The 16,049-nt window shown below is 48.6% G+C and overlaps 1 protein-coding gene across 3 annotated transcripts in view; it reads left to right on the top strand.

Moving 5' to 3' along the window:
* The first annotated feature begins 714 nt into the window (after positions 1-714).
* Positions 715-16,049, top strand: part of LOC113489459 (nucleolar protein 58-like) — a 32,832-nt gene continuing 17,497 nt past the window's right edge. The window contains exons 1-2 of one of the 3 annotated variants that reach the window (XM_026865161.1): positions 715-862; positions 1,119-1,329. In XM_026865161.1, the coding sequence (XP_026720962.1) occupies positions 1,281-1,329 (49 nt within the window). In that variant the 5' untranslated portion in view covers positions 715-862; positions 1,119-1,280. The remainder of the gene's footprint in view (positions 863-1,118; positions 1,330-16,049) is intronic. The other 2 variants (XM_026865165.1, XM_026865164.1) reach the window with 2 other exon arrangements.

The raw sequence follows: 16,049 nt of genomic DNA, 5'->3' as shown, positions 1-16,049 counted from the left end.
GCCGGGCTTCACCGCCCCGGGCCTGCTCGCTCGCCGCGGGGCCTCGTGGGCGCGGGAGGGGGCATCGCCGCCCTCCCAGCTGCCGCGCGGTGTTTGTTAGCTCGATGCCGAGAGAAATTTTAATTTAAAAAAGAATTTAAAAATCCCCCAAGTACTGGAGAGGGCCCCTAAAGGGACGGGCCGAAGCTGTGACCCCAGTTTCGGGGTGCGCGGTTTGGGCTGTGGCCGTGCCCCCACTTTCCCCCCGGCCTCTTGGGCTCATTTACTGACAGCTTGACTTGACTGGGGAATGGGGAACGGCTCGTGATAATCTTTTAAACGGAAAAAGGGTTTGTGCTGTAGCTTCATGCGGAAGTGAATAAAATGGTTATTTACGTAGGAAAAGTTGGTCTCTGCATCCCCAGCCCCGTAACAAACAGCCGGCCGGTAACGCTCCCCCGCCAGGGTAACGCTCTGCTTTTCATCGGCGAGGATTTTGGAAATCCGAGGCTTGGGAATGTGGTTGGGTCTTTCTGCAGCCCCATGGCAAAGAATAAAGTCTGAAGGAAAGGATGGGAATTCGAAAATCAGACGCCTCGCTTTTCTTTCGGACTATACTGGTGAAAACACGGATATGTCCCTTCGGGGGTGGGGGCCAATCTTCAAAATTAAAGCAGCAAATGTGTGCAAATCTAAATAGGTTATAATTTCCATGACAGGAGATCTTTGACTCAGCCGTTTCTGAACGTTTCAGCCTGAAAACCACGTCAGAAGCACGTTGCAGAAGTTAGGGCCCATCCTGAACAGCGGATCTTGTCCTATGTGGAAAAAAAGCTCAAAATAATGGTTTAAATTATGTATGCTGAGTCGAGTTTGAAGTCAGGTATGCCTCGTGCATTAAGTGGAAAGAGATGTTTATAGAGCCAACAAAAGCTACTAAGGATACACTGTAATTATTTTAAAAATCCTGGTTTTCTAAAAAAAAATATATATAGATAGCTGCATTTCTTTTTTTCTTCATTCAACCTGGGCTACAGCGCGCCTATTTCATTGCCTTCAGGTACCATAGCTGCCTTTGGGCATTTTTTTTTTTTTCCTGTCTTGCTTATTTTTACTTGCTTTAAAATGTTTCCATCCAGGAGCTCTGAGCACATGGATAGTCCATTGATTGGCTCTGCTTTGCGCGAGGATAAGTGTCTAAATCCTCACCCGCCTTCTGTGTCCTGAAACTGCTCTGGTTGACTATGATGGAACAAAGTGTATTGCCAAAAGAAAACACTGTCTGTTCTCCTACAGCTTAGATGAGAAGCCTGGCCTGGCCAGCAGCCAGTGACTTGTCTGGGAGTCATGGTAAGTAAGAGGTACAAGACAAAAATCCTTTTCCTGCTGCAGGTATCTGCACTCAGCTCCCAGAACACAGCGTCACTGAGAGATCAGGGCTTGCTTTCGCCTCGCTCTCGAGATTTGGCTGCTGATTTATGGGGAGGGGAAGCCGTCTGCCATTTGATGCATCACCCAGAGACCAACTTGAAACAATGGGATAGCTGCGATTCAGGAATACCCAGACTAAATGAAGCACATCAGAGAAGATTTAGCAATTCGTGTCTTGTGTGTTGTTTTGGAAAGGTTTTCCTGATGGGGGAATGAATTTGTTAGATGATGGAAGGACTGCCTTTTTCATTATTTCTAATAATGGCATTTATTATTTATGTAGTAATCCAGCTGTAATTCCTTATCACGGCACTGTGTCGGAGGACATCATCTGTGCAGCTGCTTTCCTCTTTCCTGTGGCAGTGGAAAGAGCTTTGCCCTTTGGATACCTGTCATCTCAATGGGCCATCATTCCATTTTACAGTTGAGTGACCTGGATAACGCCGTGGTGCTCTGTAGTCTGTAAAAAGCCCAACAGCCTGTTTTGGTTTTGTGCGTTAAATATCGTGTGGGATTAGTTCCAGCTGCAGTTTTGCTGAGATAGCCTGACTTCCAGTTTAGCAGTGACAGTGATTCATAAATCCTCGGAGAGAAGCCTCTGACTCGCAATTCCAGGATTACCAGCTGAGGCAGTTTGAGATGTTGCCGTCTCCAGTTGTTTTTTACCACTGGTTTGCCATGACTGCCCTACCCATGGCAGAGTAGGCAGAAGCGCCTGTGTCGGTGTCTCAGTTGCTCCAGCTTCATTCCTAGTTTAGCGCCGTAGTCCCAACCCATCTCTGTCCCTGCTGTTATCTAAGACACTGGGCAGTGGACCCTAACAGCTGATGTGTGGGCAACCACTCCCACTTGCCTACGACTGCTATGGCACAGCTGCTTTCAACACAGAGGCAGGACAGACAATTCCAAATAGAGAATCTCGTCCATCGAATCCTGAGGCTCTAGTTAATCCCAAGTCCTATGCTGGTATCCAGAAATACACTATCAAAGGCCCCCTCGTTCGGCTGGCTCGCAACTACCACAGCCTTCCCATCTCCAATAAACATCTTTCAAAAAACAGGCTTAGTCCCCAAAGCAGGAGCTGCAGCCGGGAGCTCATACCAATTCTCTCCTGAACTGCTTACAGAACTCCTCAGAGGAGAGCGTGCAGCGAGTCCCAGTTGTTCTGTGTTCTTATACAAGCAGGTCACAGCAATTAGGCTGTTTGAAACGACCTGGGAAAGTATCTTGTACAGTCTGAGTTACTCAATAACCAGACCTGTTAGCAGAGAAAGTACAGGAGAAGCAACACAGCTGCACTCCACATTAGGAATCCAAGTTTCAATTGTTTCAGGCCGAGGAAAGCCGAGGAGTTTCATTTTGTAGAATTTTTTTTTTCTTTTTTTAGCTTGTTTCAGCCCCTTTTAATAAGAGGTCTCAAACTTTAGTCAAAATCACCAGTTGATGATTTTTTGTCAAGCTTGTATAATTTTTACTTTCTGAAAGATAATAGATTGGAAGAAGGGTTTATGGCAGCACGGGAATAAGTTAAAGTCAAATTCAAAACTGGTAGCTGATGTAAGTAGATGTTAGAGCAAGAAACGGGCAGGATAAGTAACTGAATGTCTTTCCCCTTCATTGTCTGTCTTCAGGTTTGCAAGTGTTTGTGATCAGATGACACGAAACTAATGCTTAGAAAGATGTACGGGACCTGAAACGCTCACAGGAGTTGCTGGTTCTGAAATTCTGCCTGTTGATACCATAGTTGTACCACATCTTTTATGTAGAGAAGGAAGGATGAGCTGTTCTGCTGTTTAGGTGATTCAAACATAGCTAAATAACACAGCTGCAAATATTAGAGCTTCTGTGTGTTTCTCTGCCTCTGAGGAGGCTATCGGAGAGTTGGCCGCTTCAGGCTTCCTTGAAGCAGCTCCTGCGTCCGTGTTCTAGAGGAGTAACAAAGCTCCAGTGAAGGTGAATGGGAAAAAAAATTAAAAAAAAAAAAAAAAGACATATAGCAGAAACCCCTGTATATTTTCTGCTTAGCCGCATCATTGCTCTTCTTGAATGTGGAAATAGATGTTTATGATATTTAGCAGCATCATGGGAATTAATCTATCTCTGATTTGCTGACTAGGGAAGTACAACAGAAAGAAAAACATGAGCTCTCTTTTAAAGAATGTGCAGTCCTTACATAGCATCACACACTCAGTAACTCCCCCAAAAATGGTTTAAAGAAAAATAAATTAATTGAGCCGGACTATAAAACCAAGTCGTTCTGATTGCCTTTTCTCTGTATTTCCAATCCAGGAAGACTCTACTTGTTCTTACAGTTTTGTCTAGAGATGTAGCCAAGTACCAAAACAGGATAGAAACCAAGGCAGAGATGTCCACCAGGTTCTGTTTTCACAGAAATCGTCGTGTGTGATGACTTCTCCACCCTGTAATTAGCTGGTTTTAGCCCCAGAATAATTTAAATCTTGGTCAACTCTGTCTACTTCTGTCTGGAGATGAAGTACAGCAAAAGGCTGTGAGGTCTTTATGGAAACAGTGGACAGTCTTATTTCTAAACTTATTTCTAAGACCTTGTAAGCCTTATAGAGCAGGGCTCTTAAATCTACTCATCTCCTTCGTTAGAACTTGTGGTTCATTTCCTTACAGGTAACAGTTAACTACCAGTTATCTAATTTTAAACACTCCCCCACTAAAAACGCTATTTGGTGTGTTAAAATCTATTCTGATCTTTGTGGGGCAGGTAATTAGAACACTTTTTTTTCTGGCTGGAAAACTCTCCTCATTTTCATTGTCATCCGTGCGAGAATGATTTGATTTGAAGGTCAGGTTTTCTAAAGACCCACTTGTGCTGGAAGGAGATTGTGCATGCCACTGCCAAATTAAGCCGGAATTCTTAGATGTTTAGCAGCACAGGGAAGAATTTATTTTCCAAGATCTTTGTGAGATATTGAACGAGAAGAAAGCAGTCACCGGTTCGTCAGGCCAACAAATGTCTGTGCTTCTTACCAAAGAAACTTTGGATCTCTGCTTTCTCACTTAAAAACAGCTGGTATGAAGAGGACTGTGTATTGAATGCAGATGAGGTAACAGATGTTTAAAATGCTTTAAAGTCTCGCTCTCTGATTTAGGGGTGTAATCCAACGTCGTGCTGGTCACCTGATAAGTGCTGAGTTGTTTTCTTTAAGTTTGCAGGATCAAGCTTAGCAGGCATTGCTGTTCGGTTGCTATATAAAAATAACGTGGGGGGTGAGGGGAGAAGTTTGAAGTGAGACGGGGAAGCATAGTCAGACAGGGAGTGGGTTAGCCAACAGCAAGAGATAAAGTCAGAGGATGGCACCTTAACATTTCTGGGGAAAGAAATGTGCTTGAGCAGTTTGTTGTTATGGTTCTGTAATTTAAGAATAATGTTCCACAAGCTTGATTTTTTTGTATTGCTTTTTCTCCGGGTGTTGCTGCCAGTTCGGAACAAATGGTCATGAGGAATTCAGAGGTAGTTACAAAACAAGAAAGCGGAAGATATTGCAACATCCCCCCTTCCACAATCCATTTTCTGTTTCGTTTACGGCGGGCCAGGCGAAGCTCCCATCTCCATCCCCTCCCCAGGTTAATGAGAGATGATTGAGGTCCAGTTCTCGCAAAGGGTGCCGTGTCACAGAGGGGACTTCAACTCGGAGAGGAGATGGAGCACCTTCCTTCCTGTTAGCGCGGGAGAGAGCGGTGGGATGGATGCACAGCACCTCGCAGAGCCGGCTCCTGCGAAAACGAGCCCCTCTACGATCCCATTTGGGTGTGCAGCAGCTTTCTGGAATTCTTTCAGGAACATTTCCTTTCTCTGCTGACCTCTTTTCCTCACTTGCTTGCTGGAGCCTTTGCATGGTGGATTTAGTAGTTGTTTGTTTGGTTGTTTTTTTCTTGCTGAGCTTCCCTTTTCTCTTACAGAAGAGTTCGGCACAATCCGATGTTTCTTTGCAGGATGGGCCACTTTCACAGCCTCTGTGTGGGGAAGGCGAGCTGGATGGCGTGGCTTGTTTTCCTTCAGTCCCTGTTGTGCTTGGATCAGTCAACCTTAGGGACGAGGAAGTGCACAGTACGGCTCAGCTTTTGTAACTCGTAATTTCATTTGGAAATGTTATCAAAACAAACAGATGCCAGCAGGATGAGCGTTAAGACCTGCAGAATCTGCTCTGTCAGAAACGAGTTCAGAGTCAGTTTTGCCTGCCTAAACATTTCGCCCAGCAGCTCATTAAAATGGATGTATTCAAAGGAGACTTTTCCCCCCCGATTAGATCATTCCTGTGATAAGAGCATTAACGAGCATATTTTCCCATAAATAAAATGAACGAGCCTCCAGGGCAGGGAAGGTTATTTAGCCTGCAATAAGTTATATCCCACACTCGTCCTGTAGAGAGTCGTGAGTAAGGGAATCAGTTTGCCCCTTTGCCGTAGCTGAGAGCAAACCTGAGACTGGCCTCTGACCAGCAGAATTGTCCAAGTGGGATTTCTTCCGGCTGTATGTTTGTGCTGCATGCTGCTTTATTCTGGGGGTAATCCCTGTGGATCCAGCCCTTAGTGGAGTTGCTGGCTGGAGCTCACCTGGAGCTGTGCTAGGAGCCCGGGCAGCTCTCGGGGTGCTGCAGGAGGGACAGGGGAGGTCCAGCCCTGGCAACCCTTTTGCCAGCCTGTCCTTTTGCCAGCCTGTTTATCTGAGCTGCGTCCTCCTGCCCACGAGCTATCCGTGTCTGAACTAATATTTACTCACGGGTCTGTGTACCAAGAGAGTCAACAATCCCTCTGAGTGAGAGTGGAGCTGGAACCAGCCATCAGGCCAGTATAGCAGCTCATGTTGTTGACATTTTTTTTTCAAAAATACTCTAAAATTTCAGGCTGGTGAAAGGTGGCAGCTTGAACAGCTCGGATGAGTTTAACCCATGTAGCAGGTAGAGCGATGGCAACACAAGCATCCCCTGCTGCATCCCCCATCCGACCTGCCCGCCGTTGTGCCTCCTCAGCCATGAAAGCGCCTCTGAGCAGCGGGCGAGGAGCAGACCCCTGACCCGTGCAGGCCTTGGCGTCTCCCCGCTGCTCCTCTGTAAGCAACAGACTGAAATCCAAAGGCAACCAGTGCTGGAGTCATGTTTATAAGGGATTGACAGCAAACTGCTATCAAATAAGCCACCAGGTTGTCAGCCCACTTAGGAGTGGAGGCTTGAAAATGAAGGCAGCTCTACTTCATTGCTAGAATTTTCCGGTTTTCCTAAAGGTTTTGATTTATGAAGCCACTCGAGGTACACATTAACTTACCCAGCCTCCTGTTTGTTATTAACTCTAGAAGAAGCGGCGATCTGGAGGGTTCGTTGCTTACCCTGCTGGAAAGGTGTGATTCGGAGCAGAGCACTGCAATGTTTTCCAGCAGCGCTCCCAAGAGCGCTGCCATGCCTGTTCCTGTGTTTCCAAAGTAACTGGGCTTTAGTGGAGCTCTTTATTCGGGCATGTTCTCCTGCGTGTAAGCCCAGCAAATAGCACACAGATACCCGAACTCAACCCACGGGGCTTTCTGCTGCAGGGGGAAGGTAGCCCAGTCTTTTGGGAGTGCAGACTTCCACGCAGATGCTCGTAACTCAATAAGACCAACAGATTTCCTAAGGTGCTAGAAGATAAAGCATAAGGAAGGCAAGAAACCTTGAAATTACTGTTCAGGGTTCGACCGATGAGCTAGTTAGTTTGATTTCCTGCTTACAGTGACTTTTACCAAGTATTTCAGACGACGATCTGAAAACCTACTGCTGCAGAGTTTGTATGCAAAGAAAGTTGTGATCACAGAAAATAAATTGGCCGGGCAGGAGTTAAGAATTAGTTCTGAAATTTGTTTTTTTGGGGTATTTTAGCTATCGCAGCTAGTCTGTTCCTCTGGACATCTGATCCCCATATAAATGTTTGTCCTTTCTTGGGTCAGAGAGTTTCCATTTTGGATTGTCTAGTGGGTATGTCCTTTCACATAGCAGTGCAGACAGTAAGGGTGCTCTGCCTTCCTGGTGCTTTCCCAGACGTTTGTCCTACAACACATGAATTTCTTAGCTCAACAGTTCCTTATTCCCCATGACGTTTCCATGTTTGTTTGGCTTCGCAGGCAGACAAGCCCTCTATCTCTGACTGCCAGCTGTCAGACAGCAGTGGGAGCCAAAAATCACGTACTAGCCAGTTGGGCAGTCTCAGCCCATCTTCAGACTCACTGAGCTCGTTAGGGAGGAAAATGTAATCAGCTATCCTTCAAGGAACAGGATGTGACCAGAAGTAACAAGAGTCAGCAGGTCAGTCCGTAACAGCTGTCAGAACAATGTGCACAGTACGGCAGCTCTGTAGTTCTGCTAAATCAAGTCACGGGCTTAATGGACTAGAGTACGCACAATAAAACTGATCCCCGCAGAGATCGGAGCGTGTCACGGCGGCGGCAGCAGCAGATCCTACACCGCGATTGTATTTGTCAGGGGAAAATAGGATCCATGTTTTGTTTAAGCTTCCAATGATAGCCCTCAGTCCTTGCAGCCCTCGTGCTCCCTTTGGAGGCTCTACCACCGTGCTTGTGTCACTCTGGACTGGGAAACTGAGGCAGGGAGAAAGGACCAGCCTCAGGCTGTACAGAGGCAGAGCTGGGATTGGAGCTGAAGAGGTCTTGCACCTCTTCTGCCTTCAGGCTGCCTCCTCTGACCTCAAATCCTACAGAAAACGGACTGGGGGGTTTAGGTCACTTTTAAAATTATCCTCAGTGTGCTTTTGAAACAAGCAAAACGTCCTCTTGAACTTAAATTATCTGCCCTTATCCTGTCTCAGCTCTCATTGATAATCCTCTTTGTTGCCTTCAAAAATATTTATGAGAGATTATTCTTTGGCAGCGACAGTCGTGTTTAATTCTCTTTTCATTATACTGGGCTTTTCTTTCAATGGTTTCCTGATGTGTTGCCGTTTGGTATTGTTCGGTTTATGTATTGTGGTTTTAAGATTTTAAATGGGTTCAGAAATACGCTTGCTTGTGGTAACTGGGTGATTTTCCCCACGAACTGTAACAGAGGTGGCCGCAAGATACCAATTTATACAAAAGTATAATTTTTTAAATTTTATCGTTCTCATGGTGATGGCGACTGACGTGGCCGCCACCCTGGGCCTCTGCCCGACTCTGACCGCCCTCTCTGCAGCTTGTGTCTGTCACACAACACCAACACGATGGCACTGAGACTGGTTATTTGCATCCCTACTTTTGCGTCGCTACTCTCAGTGGCCCTGGGACTTCTAAAACTCTGAATTTTAACAGCCAGCCTTTCCTGAGCCTCGCGTGCAAGGCAATGCAAATAAAGTTTAATAATACTTAAGGCTCGACTAAGCCTTTCTCGTCCCAGTTCAGACTGTAATGCCACAGGCTGGGACCAAGGCGCTCAGGCCTGGTTTAGGACTGGTGTCCAGGTCGCTGTGGGATGTGGAGGGCCCGTGGGGTTCGTGCTGGCAGCCAGCAGCAATTCTTCATCCAGCCTTTAACAGAAGTGATCAGAGAAGACTGTGTCATCTTCATCTTGGTGCTGAGCTTTGTATCACAGATGATACGAGTTGCTGGTGCAGAAGGCCGTGTAACCCATGTTCCTGCCCCAAAAAAAGGATCAGCTTTTCAGGAATCATTCCTGATAGATGTGTCTAACCTGTTTATAAACCCCTTCAGTGACAGGGAGGCCAACGTTTCCCTAGACAATCTCTTCCGACACTTTTCTGTCTTTATGACTACGAAGTATTTGGGCTTTTCCTCCTTAAACTCATGACTGCTGTTCGTCATTCTGTTACCACGGGCAAGAAGACAATTTCTCTTCAGTCTGTCATTGTATTCATACAGGACACATTCAAACTCATCTTCTTTGGCCAAAACACTTCTCGCAGCAGTTCCAATGAGACCTTTTTTCCATGACCTCCAGGTATAACAGCTGTGACACATTTGTCTGGAGGAACTGCAAGATTAGGAAAAATAAGCTGTTCTTAATTTTCCTTGAAAATAAGCTATTGTTGTAGCTCTCCAAGATCTCTGCTCATTATAGTACTTTGAAAAGTTCCCCATCTCCAGGCACGCGCGCTGCTTGGGAAGTCAGCTCACATAATCTTCTTGAGTTGCCTTTCCATCTGGGAAGATTTCAAGAGCTCTTGACAGTTTTATGGGGACACTGAGGGACTTCCCCATGCTGCAAGGTTTAGCTTCCCAGTTTCAGAGACCTACGCATGCAACGTCTCTCCTGATGGAGGCATTGGGCTAGGAGAGACCTTCGGAGTCAAATCCAGTTCTGCTGTCTGCTCACGATCCAAGGATCCTGGTCATAAAGGTATGGTGCTCCACCCTCACAGCCTCCAGCGTGTCTCCTGCAAGGCCGTTCCACAAGCTGAGTGCTCTAAGTTATGAAGCTCCTTTTTTAATTCCAGTTATATTTATTTGTAGCAAATTTTTTTTTTCCCAATTGGTTTCATGCCAGCATTGTCCTTGTGCTTAAATAGATGTCTCAGCTCTCTCTTGGGTGCTTTTATTTGTAGCAATCCTACCCCTTCTGGCCTTTGTTTTGTTAGGCTAAGCAAACTGAGATCGTCTTCTGTAAAAGCTTCCTTTCTCCTTGTTACGCTTCTTGTCAAGGAAGTTTCTCAGCCATCTGAAATCTTCCCCGCACAAGCTATATATGTAAAGCATCTCTCCATCACCACGTAAGTGCCGTCACCTCCTAGGTAAGACCCAACCATGTCTAAACGCATTTGCTGGATGTTAGAAAAGGAGTTCAAGCAGCACACACATCCAAGGAGCAAAAAGCTTGGCACATCTGACTGTGGGGGTTATAATTTGATGAGGATTTAGGGTTTAGGCTGTTGTGCTTCACGAAAGGGCTGTTGGAGCCTCAGCACTGGATCCCGTGATTTATTTGGGTTTCTGCTTTGCTTTGATGTTTTGTCGAAAGCCTTCTTCAGTGGCCTGGCAAAGGGATGTGAACCAGCATCGGTCTGAAGCACTGGCTCAGTAGTATCTAGGTGGAAGGAGCTTGGCAAAACTTTAATCTGTGCACCACAAAATGTTGCTTAGAGATCTCCCACCAGGAGTCTGGGCCTAAAGTCTGTTTAGCTCCTATGTGTTGATCTTTGATAAGGAACTAAGAATTTTTTTATTTTTTTTTTTTTGTGAAAACTGGTCACTTTTCATCTTTCTTCACACTCAGAGCTAAAGGTCCTCTTGACCTGGTTCCTGCAAGACCAGGGGTATTGCCCCTTCAGCCCTGCCTCCTCCCGGTGAGCAGAAGGTTTCTGAGGATGGTGGGTTTAGTAGGCATAGCTCAGGGAAGAGGTGCCAAAAACGGGCTCAAAAACGATGCTGTGACTTGATGTACAAGAGCAGCGAAGCTGCCAGCCACAAACTTGCACCCCGTTGTCCTGCAGGTCCCAGAGATGGACGTTTAAATGCTCTTTTAGTTGCAAAAGCCTGGAGCTCCTTATTTTGGGCAGATCTGTGCTATAAAAACCAGCTGTGCTTTTCATAGCCATGTGTAGGTTTGACACCTGGGCAGGGGACACCTGAAGGCTCAGACCTCATCCTCCTTCCTCCTGAGGGGGCTGTGGGTGATGCTCAGAGCTGGGCAACTCCTTGCCAGTGGCTGTGGTATGTTCCTCCATCTGAAAGGAGTGGAGATGGGAAGGGAATCAAGGACAAAGAGGAGGAAGGACCGTGGCAAGGCTTTGCTTGACTTGGGGATCACCCTGCTGCGCTTTAGGGCTCCGCTCCCCAATCTCAGGCCCCCAGCAGTGTTCAGCCCCCTTTGGGCTGTGTCGTTGGGGAGATGGTGCTGGGGATGCCCACATCCCCTCGCTCCCCTCTAAAGCCTCTCAGCAGGAACACGCTACCAGCATCCATCCTCAGCACGAGCGTGCGCTCTCCTCGCAGGGAGCAATCCCGCTGCCGGCTGGTGTTTGCATGGAGGATGAGGAAGGTGGTTTCCCATTCTGTAGGGTGGTTGGAGACTCTCTACGAGGGGACGGGCTGAATCCCAGGAGAAGCCAGTCCGGCAGCACGAGACTGAAGCAAGCACTGCTGCGAAGCAACGTGGCTTCCTTCCACCCTCAGCCTCCCGTCTGCACGCAGAAGGGATGGTGCCACAGCAGCAGCACTGAGCAGTGCCCCTAAACCCACGGGCCCGTTTTCTCTGTGCCAAAGCTGCCACGTCCCCTCTCCCCTCCCCAAACCAGCCCCCGTACCTGGGCATGGTTGAGGCTGTGCCGGGGCTGAGCAAGGGTGACTCAGAGCTGGGTTCAGCCATCCCCGGCCCGCGCAGGGGAGCTGGAGCGGGTCCCACCTCGTGGCGTTAGCATCTCCCCCACTCCTCCTCCCCGTCACCCCGCACCTCGACTCCTCACCACCGGCGGGTGGAGCAAGACTAAACTGGTCTCTGCATGCATATCGCCTTTGTCTGGTGTGGATGAACATAAAGTGCTGGAGGGAAGCATTTTAACGATGAAAACCATGCGGGGCTCAATTGTTCCCTGCATCCGTGGAAAATTACTCCTGCTCACTCTCCCCTTTGCTTGAGCAGCTCCAAAACATGCTTGTAGGGGGGGGTGAGGAGGAGGGAGGTGTATGTGCCTGTGGGGTCAGAGCTGCTGCTTTTTTTTTTTTTTTTTCCTTTGTCTCTAAATGATTTATTCTGAAAGACTCTCGCCTTTGTGTCATTGGGAAAAACACACAGCAATCAGAAAGCATTTTGGGGCCAGCCATTTAAATGTCACCGAGAAAAGAATAGAAAGAAATGAATCCCTGACATCCCAGCGATGCGGCCCCATCCCTCCCTCCCCTTCCCATCTGGCACAAGCAGAAACAGATGGGAGAGGTGGCCGTGGTGGGGCCGCGGCGGAGAGCGCTGGTCCCACTGCCGCTGTGGTCCTGAGCACCCACCGGGCACCAGCTCGCCCACAGCAGGGGACACTTCCCTGGGGCACAGGCAGGGACGTGGGGACACGTGCTTGGGCACGGGGTGATGCACTGGCCATGGGCACCGCTCTGGTGCTCGGGCTGCCACTTGCCATCCCACAAACCCACCCTGGGAGCTCTGCGGGTCTGTCCGTCCATCCCCTCCGTGGCTCTCGGCCTTCAGAGTGCTCGCCTCCTGCCTCTTCCCCATGGATTTGCTTTGCCATGGGGCTCCATTTTTCTTTTTTCACCTTTTTCAGACGCTGCCATTTTTATCCAGATTTCTGGCTCATTTACGCACTCACATCCTTGATTCTTTTCCTTCTTCCTTTTATATCGCCCCCCTCCCTCCACTCCCAGTGCTGCCCAGCTTTCCTCTTTATCTCCAGTTCTCGCTCTCACTGTGTTTTCTTTGTGGTCCTGACAACAACATTCTCGGGTATAAGAAAGGAAAATCCCAATGATACGTGGCTGCGAGGCTTTCATTAGCAATTGGGGCCGATCGAGCCGATTTTCTTAATTCCCTGTGCGAACCTTGCCTTCCCTCACCGCTCTGCGTTTCCCCTGCGCTCCGTTCCCCAGCCGATCCCCGTGCTGAGACGCCGGCCCCACCAGTTATCACCTGCACTGTGAGCATGGAGGGGCAGAAACCCTCCCAGGATCTGGCTCTGTGCTGGGCCTGGATTTGTCCCCAAAACCCTGGAAAGGTGGGAGCAGATGTTGCAGGTCGGCTGAGCAATCCCTGCCGGATCCAGTCACAAGCGCTGAGCGCCCAAAGGAAGAAGGCGGCAACATGAGTGATGTATTGTGAAAGGGATTAAGCTTAATAAATGGAAATTATAGACTGGGTGTCGAGGGTGATTTCTGGTTGTGGGATGTGGCAAGCGGAGGGTTGTGTCTGTATCTCAAAACAACAAACAGAAAAAAAACCCCTGTTGTTTGTATGCTGGAAGCTGAACTGAACAAAGCTCTGGAAGATACTGTTGTGTGGTTGGGGATGGTGGATTTAGGGATAAACCTTGCGACAAAAATGCAGAGTATTCTAGTAAACTCATCTAGGGTCTTCTACAACCCATTTTAGTGAATTTATTTACCTTACTGTGGTATGGGGAGCACGGCAAATATTAGTCCTTGTGTTTACAGAAAGGGAAGCTGTAGCACTGTGAGGCAGTGGGATTGTCCCCGGTCAGAGCCCACAGCCGGCCCAGACTGGGCGCTCGGCCTCGGCCAGGCTGCGGCTCTGCCCCAGACCCTCCCGCATGGTTTTCTCCAGTCTGTGCACTTCAGCCCCGTCCTGCTGCAGGAATGAAGTGAACTGCCCCGACAAGCTGATCTTCTCTCACCCGTGGTGTGAGCTGGTTCTTATCTTCAAACGTTCCCCTTGCATAGGTGTTCCTGGCACCTGCAATGCTTTTTGCACCCAAGAACCTTGGCTTGGGCTTTTTGGCATATATTTTTGCCTGTTTGATTTGTTTGCTTCCACTTTGAAATCCCTCTTGTGTACCCGGTGCCTTTCTGAAACGTAGTGAGGTCCTTCTTCCGAGGCGGGGATGGAACAGGAGGCAGGCTGGTTTTCCTCCCAGGTCCTTAGCTCTGGGGCTGCCCACGGGATGCTTCAGGGATGGGACATGAGCCACTTGATCGCTGTTGCAGTTCCTTTCACCCTCTAGTAGTCAAATTCAGGTTTGTTGTAAAATCCTGATTCTTAGAGCAGCCGAGGGAAGGGAAGGGAAGGGAGCTGGAGGCATCTCCTTGTACAGTCAGGGAGCTGCTCCTGTCATTCCCTAAATTTGTTCATTTTTTTCCCCAAAAAACCTTGAGCTTTCAGGTTTCTCTACCCTGCCCAGGCCTGGACAGGACAGCAGGGAGCGATATTTAAAGCGTTTGTGAAACTGCAGCTGAACTTGAGTAGCTCTGCAGTGACCTCCTCTCCCTTCTTGGTTTTGAATTCTTCACGTCCCTCTTTTCAACGTAAGTGGAGAGCTGCTCTATTTAGGGACTGGTGAACACCCCATCAAGGGCGTCTCCAGCAACAGGTTTCTGTGGCTCTTTGGTATTGCTCAGGGTCCCGATCCACTGGCTTGCTCGTGGTTGCTAAAAAGGCACTGGAAAGATGGTGTGGGGAGGCAGGGCTGGGGCCGAGCTCATCTTAGGTGTGGCTCCCAAACCAGTCTCTTTTGCAAGCAGTTGCTCACTGCAGCCTCCCCGCTGCCTTCCCCACAAACCCAGCAGCCTCTCCCTTCTCAGTATTGGAAATTATTTCACTCAGAAATCAAGAATCATGAAACTGAGGTCATGGGACCAGTTAGTTACATGAAGGGAAGCAATCCCACAGCATTTTTTCCATATGAATAATACTGAGAATCCCTTTTTGGGCACATGTTGCATCCCGCCGTGGGCATGGTTACACCGAGAGGCATGCACAAGAGTAAGAAAGTCAGAGCCCCAGGGAAACTGGAGAAACGTTCCCCGCAGCGGGTGGAGCGCAGGGGGGTGGTACTGGTGTGAATCCAAAGTAATTCTATCGGTTTCACTGGAGTTAGACCAGAAGTTATGCCCATGTCACTGACATGGCAGCCTTGACGTTTCCACATCTAGGGTTAGAAACCTGAAGGACGTGTGTAATTTAAGCCAATGGGGAATTTCGTGGCGGTATAAGAGCAGTGACCTTCAGGCCGGGAGGCAGAAACCGGGACAGAAGCAAAAAGAGGAGCTGTAGCAGGGTATAGGTTAGATCCTCCCATCCTGCGCTGCCCAGGAGATTATTCACTGGTTTGGGTTTGGTTTTTTTTTTGCTACACCTCTGCTTTCATCTCATTTAGTTCATAAATCACCCTCCCTTCGCACAGCCGTTGCATCCCAGATTGGCAAAAGTTACGTGACTTTACCGCTTATGCCATTTTCTGGCCTGTTTATGTCCCGTAAATTAAGTCAATGATGAGCTTGGCATGAGATCTGGAAGTTTTTCACAGCAGGATCAGTTTCTCCCCTTTAATTAAACATTACAGGTTCCTCATGAATCATACTTCATGCTGTTAAACTTTTATGAAAAGCTTTAACATAGTAATTTATGGGAAATCTGGGCCCTGCTTCTAACCTTGGCCACAATTGCAAAGCTCCTGTAAATCATCTGACTTTGCTGGATTTGCATCTACCCTGCAAGTGCAAGTCAGCGAGCGCAGCCAGGCTGGGCAGGCGTGCAGCTGATCTCGGGCTCTCGAGTCTAAACTTCACAGAATCACAGAGTCGTCGAGGTTGGAAAAGACCTTGAAGATCCTCCAGTCCAACCATTAACCTAACATTGACAGTTCCCAGCTCCCGCAGACCCCTCAGCGCTGGCTCAGCCCGACTCTTCAACCCCTCCAGGGATCCCGGGGACTCCCCCCTGCCCTGGGCAGCCCATTCCAACGCCCAACAGCCCCTTCTGCACAGAAATCCTTCCTCAGAGCCAGCCTGACCCTGCCCTGGGCAGCTTGAGGCCATTCCCTCGGGGCCTGGCGCTGGGGCCTTGGCTCCAGAGACTCATCCCCCCTCTCTGCCCCCTCCTGGCAGGGAGTTGCAGAGGGCCAGGAGGTCTCCCCTCAGCCTCCTCTTCTCCAGACTGAACCCCCCCAGTTCCCCCAGCCGCTCCCCAGCAGACCTGTGCTCCAGACCCTGCCCCAGCTCCGTTGCCCTTCTCTGC

The sequence above is a fragment of the Athene cunicularia genome, assembly GCF_003259725.1.
Source record: "Athene cunicularia isolate RWA chromosome 28 unlocalized genomic scaffold, athCun1 chr28_part2, whole genome shotgun sequence".
NCBI classification, from domain to species: Eukaryota; Metazoa; Chordata; class Aves; order Strigiformes; family Strigidae; genus Athene; species Athene cunicularia.
Note: the sequence above shows the minus strand (reverse complement) of the source record. Positions and strands in the feature narration are given on the sequence as shown.